Source organism: Danio rerio, chromosome 14 (assembly GCF_052040795.2).
Source record: "Danio rerio strain M-AB ecotype USA chromosome 14, GRCz13ab, whole genome shotgun sequence".
Taxonomy (NCBI): Eukaryota; Metazoa; Chordata; class Actinopteri; order Cypriniformes; family Danionidae; genus Danio; species Danio rerio.
The window spans coordinates 57264617-57277500 of NC_141034.1; the positions used below are offsets into that span (position 1 = coordinate 57264617).

The 12884-nt window shown below is 37.1% G+C and overlaps 1 protein-coding gene across 1 annotated transcript in view; it reads right to left on the bottom strand.

Moving 5' to 3' along the window:
- The window catches only part of dgkq (diacylglycerol kinase theta), a 71914-nt gene that overhangs the window by 35819 nt on the left and 23211 nt on the right, over positions 1-12884 (bottom strand). The window contains exon 3 of the mRNA XM_087282018.1: positions 8768-8867. Coding sequence (XP_087138144.1) covers positions 8768-8867 — 100 coding nt within the window. The remainder of the gene's footprint in view (positions 1-8767; positions 8868-12884) is intronic.

Here is a 12884-nt window from a genome sequence, read left to right on the forward strand (position 1 = left end):
AAGAGAACAAAATCGTCACTTCCTGATTAACTGACGCCAAATATCAACAACAAAAGCAGAATTTACTGTGGTTGAAGAAGCTGCGCCAATTATTTTAATAAATGTACTTGCGCCTCAGAAGACAATGAACACGTGGGGGCGATTTAAGCCATGAGACGCGGAGACTCTTGACACACTCCAGACGCTCGGAGGTAATTATATACACTAATACTGAAACAGTTACGGCATTTTAGAATGACGAAAACAACATTTAAGACGTGTTACAGTGTGCTCAGCCTGCTGGTTTGTCCATTCACACACATTTTCATCATCATCTCTAACAAACCTTTTTTTAATGCCCATACTGTAATTTGTTCAGTAAAAGTGTTTCCATCGTAGTTTATGCGCACATTTTCTATCAAATAAAAGTTTGTCCTGCTCAATTTTGAGTGTTTTTTATGCATATTTTCAAAAGTTATGTGCATCCTGACGTTTCCATCAATCGTTTTTATGCACATCTCCAAAATGAGCATTAAAACAGGTGTGTGGACACATACGGCTAAGGCGAGAAATACCGCTTCGTCTTTAAAAAAGGGGAGGAGACCGACAGAAACTCTGAGTTTAGAGAATAAAACCTGCTCCTGACCAGGTTAGGTTCACAGCAGGGCCGGAGTGGGACTCATTTTCAGCCCTGGAGTTTCAAGCCAGACCGGCCCACCTCAGTTCACGACTGATTCCAATTCAGTTACTAATGGCACTATCACGTCTTTTTCAAGAAAACTGCTGCTTTAGAAATTCAAATGTTCAACAGCTCTAACAGTATTTTATGTCTTAACAATAAAATCGAAAAAAAAAAAAAAAGATTTTTCATGGGAGATTCGATCACAGATCTGCGACATTGAAATGCAATGTGCTTACCACTGGACCACATTGGCGCTATTACAGTGAGAGTAAAAAATAACTAATGACTTGCGACCCTTAAGACACAGCAATACTTTCTTTTGATGGCTCAATCTTTTTCTCCTATTTTTAGATTTCTGATCAAGTTATGTCAGATTTATTAATGCAGTGAATCATTTGATTTTCATTGAGCAGGTGTTTTATTCATTTTATTCGAATTCTTATATTCACTAAGGTGCCGCTGTTTGGGGTCGATAGTTGCATTACATCATCATCATTAACGTTAGTTAACCTGCAGGCTGCATCTTTCTCACGGGGCTGCGAGAAAATAAATAAAAAGAGTGGCACTACGGTAAAATAATGATTAAAAAGAGTAAAGCTATGGTCAAATAAATAAATAGAAGAAAAAAGTGTGACTGCTGAGAGTGCAAGCAGCTAGGGACACCGGCCCTCGCGGCCAAAAACAGACCGGCCCACCGGGAATTCTCCCGGTCCTCCCGATTAGCCAATCCGGGCCTGGTTCACAGAGTAAGTTACCACAGAAACTGAGTCTAAGTTAAAGTTACCTTTCTTTTAGAAACAGGCTTAAATTACCCTGATTTCTCGAGTTTAACAAACTTGCCATGTTGAAACGGAAAACCCAGAGTTTCTCTCATTTCAGGATTAAAATACTGTGAGTTTAAACTTAACCTCCTTTCCGAAACAGGCCCCTGATCCAACTAATCAAGGTGTTCAGGAGTAGTCCTGAATTAGTTGATCAGCTGTATTTGATTAGGATTGGAACAAAACTGTGCAGAGCTGCGGCCCTCCAGGAATGAAGTTTGAGACCCATGATTTAGATGGAAACGCTGTTTTATTAGCGTTAAATGTCTTCTGCAATATTACAGTCTGTGCGTGAATCTAATTAGCATCTTTGAACAGAAACACAGATCTTATTAAGATATGCACTGGTGTTCATGGCAGGGAGCGCTGGAGTGATTAGAGTCTTGTGTTTTGTATGCGCGGGAGGATGAGGAACACTGAATGTTTTTCACTGTTTTTCTTTCAGCTCTTCTCAGAATTAGGAGCTGTAAAAAAGGCCGTGCTGAATCTCCATGGCAACAGCAGCTTCCACACACACAGACCCCAGATCAGAACAAATGAGCAGCAAATTCACTGAAACACGCAGAGTCTGACTGCTCACATCACAGCACACGCCGCAATAACGCTGTTCCTACTCAGAGAGTTTGTCTTGTTTCTAGTCCAATTCGTAAATCAAGATGCATTTTCTAGACAAGCAACAACTATTGTCTTGTTTTAGGAAATAATATGCCAAAATTAAGTAAGTTTTTTATTTAAACAAGCAAAATAATCTGCCAATGGGGTCAGCAAAATAATCGCGTTTCTCCTTTTGACATGAGAATATTTTGCTTACATCAGTGGTTCTCAAACTGTGGTACGTGTACAACTAGTGGTACGCAGAGGAATGAAATATGTCAAGTACACTGAAAAAAGTGTTGCATGCAGAACTGTTGCAAACAATTTATTTGTGTTGAATTTAAACAATCAAATTAAGTTGAATAATGTTCAACTTAATTTGTTTGTTTAAATTTAACACAAATAAATTGTTTACAACCACTTAACTTAAAGAAATAGAGTAAATTCAAGGAATCGTCTCTGAATTATTTTTTTCAGTGTACATGCTACACACATTTCACAATTTATAAAAAACGATGTATATAATATGCCATATATGACATATAGCCTATATTTCTGAGGTAATCTGCCACATTTTTTTTAACTGTGCAGAGTTATAGCTGCTTTACTGGGCCTACTATGCCTCTGCATTTCAATACTGCTCATTTTGGTGGTACTTGAAGAGACCATTTTTTCTGAGGTGTACTTGATGAAAAAGGTTTGAGAACCACTGGCTTACACCATTGGCAGATTATTCTCCTGTTTGTTTATTATATATGGAGGCATACGAGCAGCAAAATGTTGAAATATAATATGCAAAATGCCAATGCAATATGTAAAATTGCAATGTATTTCTGTATTTCAGGGTTCATACACATTTTTACTACTAAAATTCCATGACTTTTCTAAGACTTTTCCAGAACTTCAAGTACATTTTCATGACGTAATGATTCATGTAATGTCTATATATACAGTTGAAGTCTGAATTATTCGACCTCCTGTTTATTATTTTCCCCAATTACTGTTTAACGGAGAGCAGATTTCTTCAACACATTTCTTATCATAATAGTGTTAATAACTCATCTCTAATAACTGATTTATTTCCTCTTTGTCATGATGACAGTAAATAATATTTGTCTAGACACTTTTATACAGCTTAAAGTGACATGTAAAGGCGTCACTAGGGTAATTAGGTTAACTAGGCAGGTTAGGGTAATTAGGCAAGTTATTGTATGATGATGGTTTGTTCTGTAGACTATCTAAAACAAATATGGCTTAAAGGGGCTAATAATATTGACCTCAAAATGGTGTTTAAAAAATTTAAAACTGCTTTTATTCTTGCCAAAATAAAACAAATAAGACTTTCTCCAGAAGAGAAAATATTATCAGACATACTGTGAACATTTCCTTGCTCTCTTAAACATAATTTGGGAAATATTTAAAACACAAATTCAAAGGAGGGTGAATAATTCTGACTTCAGCTGTATATGTAGATTGTGAGAAGTTTAATGTTTATGTTTTTTTTTTGTATATTTCTGATGTGTCGATTTATAAATAAATAAATAAATAAATAAATAAATAAATAAATAAATAAATAAATAAATAAATAAATGTTAACATATCTACTTTAGGGTATTTCTAGAAAAACAAAACCCTCTGAATGTGAATCAGGAAGTTAAATAGAAAACCAGCAGCAGCTGATGGGCAGAAAACAGGCCAATTTCTGCACCTTTCTGACAGTTTTGGTCATTTTCCCAGAAGTGCTGTCCGAGACTGTAATTTAATTTAACATGAACATTTTCTGCCCTCTCTCTGAACTGATTTGAGCTGTTTTCTCTACTACACATTTAAAGCTACAGCTACACAATATACTGCAAATTCAGCTGACAAGTTTAACAGAAAGTATTTCATCATTTTAAAGAGAATCTGGCTTATTATAGTCAACATAATATAATATACTTATACTTTAAAATACACAGGGGTTAGACAACGAAACGCCTGCTTTTAGACTTCAATAATTCAATAGTATAGTGTAGGGCAGGGGCCACCAAACTTGTTCCTGGAGGGCCGGTGTCCTGCAGATTTTAGCTCCAACCCTAATCAAATGCACCTGAACAAGCCAATCAAGGTCTTACTAGGTATACTTGAAACACCCAAGCACGTATGTTGAGGCAAGTTGGAGCTAAACCCTGCAGGGACACCAGCCCTCCAGGACCAGCATTGGTGACCCCTGGTGTAGGGCCTCCTCTTGCAGCCAATACAGCAGCAGTTGGTGCTGGGAATGACAGACACAAGTCCTGCACAGGGGCCAGAAGGATTTTAATCCATTCTTCTTGCAAAATAGTGTGCAGGTCACTACAGTTTTATAAAAAAAAAAGGTTTTCTGACGAACTCCTGCCTTAGTGTCTCAATATTTAGATCAGGATACTGTGCAGGCCATGGGAGATGCTCAACTTCACTTTCATCTTCATCAAACCACTCTGTCTCCAGTCTTGCATTATCATCCTGACACACGTCACCGCCTTCAGGATACAGTGTTTGATCCATTGGGACACATGGTCCTCCAGAATGGTTGGGTAGTACTTGGCAGTGACCCAGAGTCCATCTAGCACAAGCATTGGGCCTCAGGAAGGCCATGATATTGCCATCACTGGTCGCCCCGTGCTTCACTCTCAGTATCAGCAATCTGGGTGTGACGCTCTTTTGAGCTTCTCCACACCGTAACTCTCCCACTCAGACAGTGAAGGTGGACTCATCAGAGAACAGTACATGCTTCACATTGTCCACAGCCCAAGTTTTTCGCAGCTGGCACCATTGAAACCGGCGTTTGGTATTGGCACGAGTGAGCAAAGGTTTGGCTATAGCAGCTGGCCATGTTCTGTATATTGACCCTGTGGAGCTCCAGAGCAACAGTTCTGCTGGAAACAGGAGAGCTGAGCTTAAGAGTTGGTCTGATGTGTTTTGGATAAATCAGGGTTATCAGCCGGACATCCCTTTCAGACAGCTCCTCCTGTTGGATATGGTTCTTCTTCTTGGTGGTTTGCTGGCATTACTCTGGATACCGCGGCTCATGATCATCACACACAATTGTTGTCTTGGTCACAGATGCTGTAAGAGGCTAAATGATCATATGCATTTGTTTATATGACAAAACATGTCTTTTTGACTTGTTACATCATTATTATTTATTATTATTGTTTATTTGTGTGTTGTGTGTCTCTCTGCCTGCTCACTAGCTGATTGGGCCCAGGTGGTGCTCATCATTGGAGCGTGCTGCAGTAATGCGCTGCAACAAAAGAGCAGTGTATCTCAACCCACGGAGATGTTCACTTCTCCCCTGCTCCAGACTTGTGATTGTGGTGGTCATACGTTGTGGGTATAGATCTGGTTGGTTATAGAAAGATGTTTAATGGGCTATTGAGTTCAATTTAACTTCTGTCTGTTGAGAAACTTGCTTGTTTTTGCATTGTGGAATTTTACAGGCAGTGTGTCTGTTTTCTTAGTTGTGTGATTTTAAATATATATATATTTTTGTGTGTGTGGTATGTAAAAGGTAATTGTATTGTTTCTTTGTCTGACGTTTTGGTTTACAAATTGAAGCTGTGTGGAGAGGGTGCCATTTTTATTTTTGTACTTGTTTGACTGTTTATTCATAGTAAGGGAGTTGAGGAAAGCCTTTGTTTCGTTTCTTTTCTTTTACCTGAAATTAGGTTATTTAGTACTCCTCCTGGGATCCGTTCTTCGTACGTGGATAACTCAGTTAGCTGGATTTGGATATTGACGATTTGACACGATCCAGGATCGTTTAGTTCTTCAAAGCTGATCCGAGAGTTGTTGTCATAGCAACAGTTCTGGTAGCTCAAACCTGATCGGGAGCAGACTCAATTCATATAAACAGGATTAGATCGGCTCAGTTCATGCAAAGATAATAGAGAAAGTATGAACCGAATTCTGATATTTTCTTACAGTAGTAGTTATATACACTTGGGAAAATAGTAAATATATTTTAACTATATATATAAAGTTATAGTTATTAATAAAATAAATAAAGTTATATATATTAATAAAACTTATGCAATCTGCACCCCCGAAATAAAAGTACAAAGACTGCCACCTGCTGGTGCAAAGAGAAAACTTATGGATATGAACTTTTTAGATCGCTTTAGTACAAATTGTGTATAATAGAAATGCACAATATGTGACTTTTAAATCAATAAATAATACATTTATGCAGTCGTAAACATGTTTTGATAGTTAATATGCCGGTGATTTGATGCTTCACAAAAGTTGCAGACGCCTTTACCAATATGAAAAGGCTTTTGTAAACCACCAGTTATTCTTTACACCGATTAAAAAACGGCTACTATAATAAAGAAAATATTTTTTAAATGTAGAACTAAATACATTGCTATGCATTGAAACACATTATGAATACTCTTATTGCGTGTCATATTTAACAAGCCGTTTACTGCTAATTTGATGTAATTTTGCCCACATGGATAATTGAATATTAATCAGATGATGTCATTACGCTGCTGTGCCGTCAGCCAATCGTTGCATTGCTGATCATGATTTCGAGGATCGACAGATCTGTCCTTCACAACACACGCAGCGATCTCAGATCAGTTCATCCAGACATTCTAATCTGATTCACGAACTTGTTTGAAGAACCAAATTAGCGAGAGATCAGTTATCAAGATTAACAGATCCAGGATCTGCCAAATCATCTTAGATCATTTAAGCGAGGTACGAAGAACGGACCCCTGAGCTAGACCTGTTTTGTTTGTTGTTTTGGTTAATCCTTCCCCTGAAGATTTATGCTTCATTTATTGTTTATTGATTGAGAACCAAATAATAAAATAATTTAAGTTTACTCTTGTGGTTGTTTCACATTTCTGAGGCAGGATTGAAGTGTTCCCTCAATATTTGTTTATTTAATTCATACACAATTCTTTAATTTCGTCTTCTTTTTCTCAAATTTTAAATTTTAATTTTCTTTGTTACTTTCCTTCCCCAACCCTAGACCAAAAAGGGGAAGGGACGTAACAGACTCTAGAAGGTCCAAACTGACTCCAAAGGCAGAAACTGATAAGATCAGGGCCTGGTATGTGGACTTTAGGGGGTTTTAAGATGTTGCCACATGTTGATTGGTCAGTTTGAATGTCTCAGTATTTAGGATTTAGTCACATGGTCAAGAAAATAGGTGGTAAACTCGGGCTCTGTCTCTTCTTCCTGGCCTGTCTCCTCATCCTCTGACTCTACTGCAATCAGGCTCACTTCTGGGCCTACACTCTTCATCTCTCTCCCTCCCGCTGTGTCTCTCTTTCTACCTCTGGTAACTTTAATTTTACATTTAAGCTGGGTACAATTAATATCACGTTTTATCATTTCATATTTTATCATTTTATACAGTTATTTTGTAATTAATTCAGTTGTAATCATAGAGAATTATTGTCATTAAATCATCTCATTTTCAAGTATTTGTGAATTACGTTTGATTTAACATCAACATTTAATTGGTCCATATTGCAATACAATACAATCACATAATATCCACGCTCTCCCACATTTATAGCTATTAACACTGCCCTTATTTCCGTTTTTTGGCATGAGAATGCAGAAGAATGGTTTGACTAGAAATGTACAGTTTTTACCATCATGCTGATCACTTTTTAGTCGCTCGGTAAAACTGCAGTTTGAACGGCTGTGGTTAAAGCCCATTCTTACAATGCGCAGAGAGACGAGCATCAGCAATCTGTCCTCTTCTGAACCCTGGTATGTCCCCATAATGTTGTGTGCACTGCAGTATGTTCAGCAGAACTGTGCCGTTCCTCTGCTGATGAAGCCTTCACACTCTGCTCTACTGCTGGACTGAAGATCAGTGAAGACTGAACACCAGGAGGAGCACATGCAGACAGAGCACCTACAACACTACACTGCCCAGTGCTTCAGTCTCATTGTCCAACCCGTGTGTATTCATACACATACAGTCAAGTCAGAATTATTCACACACCTCTTTATTTTTATCCCAATTTCTGTTTAACGGAGAAAATATTTCTTCAGCACATTTCTGATCATAAGTGTTAATAACACATTGCTACTGTAATAACTGATTTATTTTCTCTTTGCCATGATGACAGTAAACAAGATTAGACTAGATATTCTTCAAGACACTAGTGTTCAGCTTAAAGTGACATGTAAAGGCTTCACTAGGGTAATTAGGGTAAAGTTAGGGTAATTAGGCAAGTCATTGTATAACAGTGGTTTGTTCTGGAGACAATCCAACACTAATATTGCTGAAGGGGTGAATAATATTGAGCTTACAATGGCTTTAAAACAATTAAAAACTGCTTTTATTCTAGCAAATATAAAAAAAATCTGACTCTCTCCAGAAGAACAAATATTAGAGGAAACACTGTGAAAAATTCCTGAATCTGTTTAACATCATTTGGGAAATATTTGGAAATAAAAAAAAAAGAAATTCAAAGGGGGCTAATAATTCTGACTTCAAATATACACCTATTCAAATTACACACACACGCACACACACACACACACACACACACACACACACACACACACACACACACATACACACACATACACACACACACACACACACATACACACACATACACACACACACACACACACACACACACACACACACACACACACACACACACACACACACACATACACACACACACACCTTCACAGCGCAGAGCTGAACTGCCTTCCAGATGTTTCCGGCAGACGCAGCAGAACCTCTTCTTCTGACCGGCGGGACCGAAGCAGTGCGCGACAGGAACCTGCAGGACAACACAAACATTCATAAACATCATGAAGATAATACCTGTTTGGTCAAAAAACACCTACTGTATGAAACACACACATGCTTGGCACATAAAAATGAATTAAATACAGTATATCCCAGTTCTATGATACAGAAATGCACACAGCTTTATCACAATAAAGATCAATATGCACTTTATGTATTATGCAGTTTTTATCTATGCGTGTCTTGAGCACATGTATGATCATATTCTGTCAGATATATTTATTTATTATGCAATTTATTTTAGTCATTTATTCCATACACTTAATATTTTTTGTTCAGAGCATCCAGGAAATATTGATAGCGCTTCACTTGTTCCACATTTGTTTATGTTACAGGCTTATTCCAAAATGGATTAAACTCCTTTATTCCCTCAACATTCTACACACAATCCCCCATAATGACAATGTGAAGAAAGAGTTTCTGAAATTGTTGCAGATTTATTAAAAGTAAAAAAGCTGATAAATCAGATGTGCATCAGTATTCACAGGCTTTGCTCAACACTTTGTTGATGCACCTTTGTCAGTGATTACAGCCTCAAGTCTTGTTGATTATGATGCCACAAGCTCAGCTCACCTGTCTTTGGGAATTTTCACTCTTTCCTCTTTGCAGCACCTCTCAAGCTCTGTCAGGTTGGATGGGAAGTGATGGTGTACAGACATTTTCAGATCTCTCCAGAGATGTTCAATAGGATTTAGGTCTGGGCTCTGGCTGGGCCACTCAAGGACATTCACTGAGTTATTGTTGTGCCGCTCCATTGATATGTTGGCGGTGTGCTTTGGGTCATTGTCCTGCTGGAAGATGAACAGTCTGAGGTGGAGAGCGCTCTTGTGCAGGTCTTCATTCAGGATGTCTCTGTACATCGCTGCATTCATCTTTCCCTCTATCCTGACTAGTCTTCCAGTTCCTGTTGCTGAAACACATCCCCACAGCATGATGCCAACACCACCATGCTTCACTGTAGGGATGCTGTTAGCCTGGTGATGAGCGCCGCCTGCTGTTCTCCAAACGTAACGCCTGGCGTTCACTCCAAACAGTTCAGTTTGAGTCTCATCAGAGCAGAGAGTTTAGTTTCTGATGCTCTGAGAGTTCTTCAGATGCCTTCTGGCAGATTCCAGGCGGGGAGTGTCTTCCGTCTGGCCGCTCTACCATACAGATGCCTGATTGGTGGATTGCTGCACAGATGGTTGTCCTTCTGTAAGGTTCTCCTCTCTCAACAGAAGAACGCTGGAGCTCAGACAGAGTGACCATCAGGTTATTGATCACCTCCCTGACTAAGGCCTGATCACTCAGCTTAGATGTCCGGCCAGCTCTAGGAAGAGTCCTGCTGGTTAAACATCTTCACTTACGGATGATGGAGGCCGCTGTGCTCACTGGATCTTTCAGAGCAGCAGAAATGTTTCTGTAACCTTCCCCAGCCTTGTGCCTCCAGACAATCCTGTCTCTGAGGTCTACAGACAATTCCTTTGTCTTCATGCTTGGTTTGTGCTTTGACATGCACCGTCAACCCTGAGCCCTTATATAGACAGGTGTAGCCTTTTCAGATCATGTCCATCAGCTGATCTGAGCACAGCTGAACTCCAATGAAGCTGCTGAAACATCTCCAGAATGATCAGTGGAGACAGAATGACCTGAGCTCAACTTAGAGCTTCACACCAAAGGCTGTGAATACTGATGTACATGTGATTTATTAGATATTTTATTTTAATAAATTTGCAACAATATTAAAAACTCTTCATATTGTCATTATGGGGGATTGTGTGTAGAATGTTGAGGAAATCAATCAATTTAATCCATTTTGGAATAAGACTGTAACATAAACAAATGTGGAACAAGTAAAGCGCTATCAATACTATCCGGATGCTCGGTATAGACTAAATGATTGCTGCACTGACTGAAGAGCACGTGTGACAATGATAATAAAGATCTATTCTATCATGTTCTATCAAACATATGTTCTTCTATTAGGGGTGTCACGATTTCGATTTTTAACCTAACCCCGTTGCAAATCCGCTCGCGAAAAGTTCACACTCAGGCCCTGTTTACACTGTCTTTGTTTTTAAATGGCATTTTAGAACGACAACGATTTGACATCCACAGTGGCGTGTAGCATTTCTGAGCAGCCCTCCTTCCTCTCTACCTCTGAAAATGCACATCACGTGACCACACACACACAGACGCACACACAGCCATGCGCTCGAGACAGCAGGTCCAGGCAGTCAGAGGACTGCTTCAATCTTTCACTCACTTGTACTTAATTAATTGGTCATTAATTAATGAATTATTCATAATCGAAAATCGAATCGAATCGTGCCTTTAGAATCGAAAATGTAATCGAATCGAGGATTTGGAGGATCGTGACACCCTTATCTTCTATATTATTAATCCTTCTATGAAAAGTGGAAGTAACATCAACACAGAGCAAACTTAAATGTCATAAAATTGCAAGAGCTGTTCTAGAGAATTATGCTTTTACTTTAATTTGGCTTGAAATTAATATAAAATTAACTGCATGCCCTTCCTTTCCATTAAAGCCATGCATCTGTCACATAATAATAATAATAATAATAATAATAATAATAATAACAACAATAAAAATATTAATAAAATAATATTAATATAATTAATATTAATAATAACAATAACAATATAATAATGATAATAATAATAATAATAATAATAATAATAATAATATAGAAATATTATTATTACTATTATTAATAATAACAATAATAACAATAAAATAACAACAATAATAATAATAATAATAATATAAAAATATTATTATTACTATTATTAATAATAATAACAATAAAATAACAACAACAATAATAATAATAATAATAATAATATAAAAATATTATTATTACTATTATTAATAATAACAATAATAACAATAAAATAACAACAACAACAACAATAATAATAATAATAATAATAATAAAAATAATAATAATATTATTATAATTAAAAAATAATAATGATAAAAATGATAACAATAATAATAATAATAACAACAACACCTTAATTGCTCACCTTGGCATAACTCATTTCAAAATTAAAGCAATTGAATCTTTTCATTGTAGATCTGTGCATTCCTTAAATCAATTATCTGTCATCCCGTATTTTTACATCCCAATGTTGACAGATCATTTTTTGATAAATTATTTAAGACCATTTTTCAGTATAGTATATGTAGATGTATATGGCAGAAGTGTAGTGCACCCTTCTAAAAGCAGAGGTCAGATTTCAGCACACAGTCAATTACATTCTGACACAAGTGAACATAATACAACACTGAGACCTTAACTTTCCTGTAGGAGTGCATTCAAGCTCTATATTTAAAAGTATTTAACCTGTTTAGCCAAACACAGAGCATTAAAGCTCTCAGGCTTTACATCGAGAATGCAATTGTGCTGATGGGATTGCAGTCAGGTAGCACTTTCACTTTAAAATCTCTGCGTAAATGCACTGAGATGCATCACAGAAAGTGCATATAGATCATTATGGTCGTATACACAACTAATATTATGTGAAAGCGCCATTTCCAGTGCATCATAATTCATACTGCAAATGATTCTGAATCACTCCACTATTGCAGCATTTTTAGTTTTCAAATTATTCTGTAAAACTGTGCATTTGCATTGGAAAAATATGAATGAATAAGTAAATAAGTAAATAAATAAATTTGAATGTAATAAATTAAAAAATAAATTGAATGAGCGAATTAATGAATGAATGATTGAATAAATAAATAAATAAACAAATAAATGCATAAACAAATAAACGGTTGAATGAATGCATAATTAAATTAATGGATAACTAAATTAGTTAATAAATAAATAAATTATTCATTCATTCGTTCATTTTCTTGTCGGCTTAGTCCCTTTATTAATCCGGGGTCACCACAGCAGAATGAACCGCCACCTTATCCAGCAAGTTTTTTTGCAGCGGATGCCCTTCCAGCCGCAACCCATCTCTGGGAAAATAA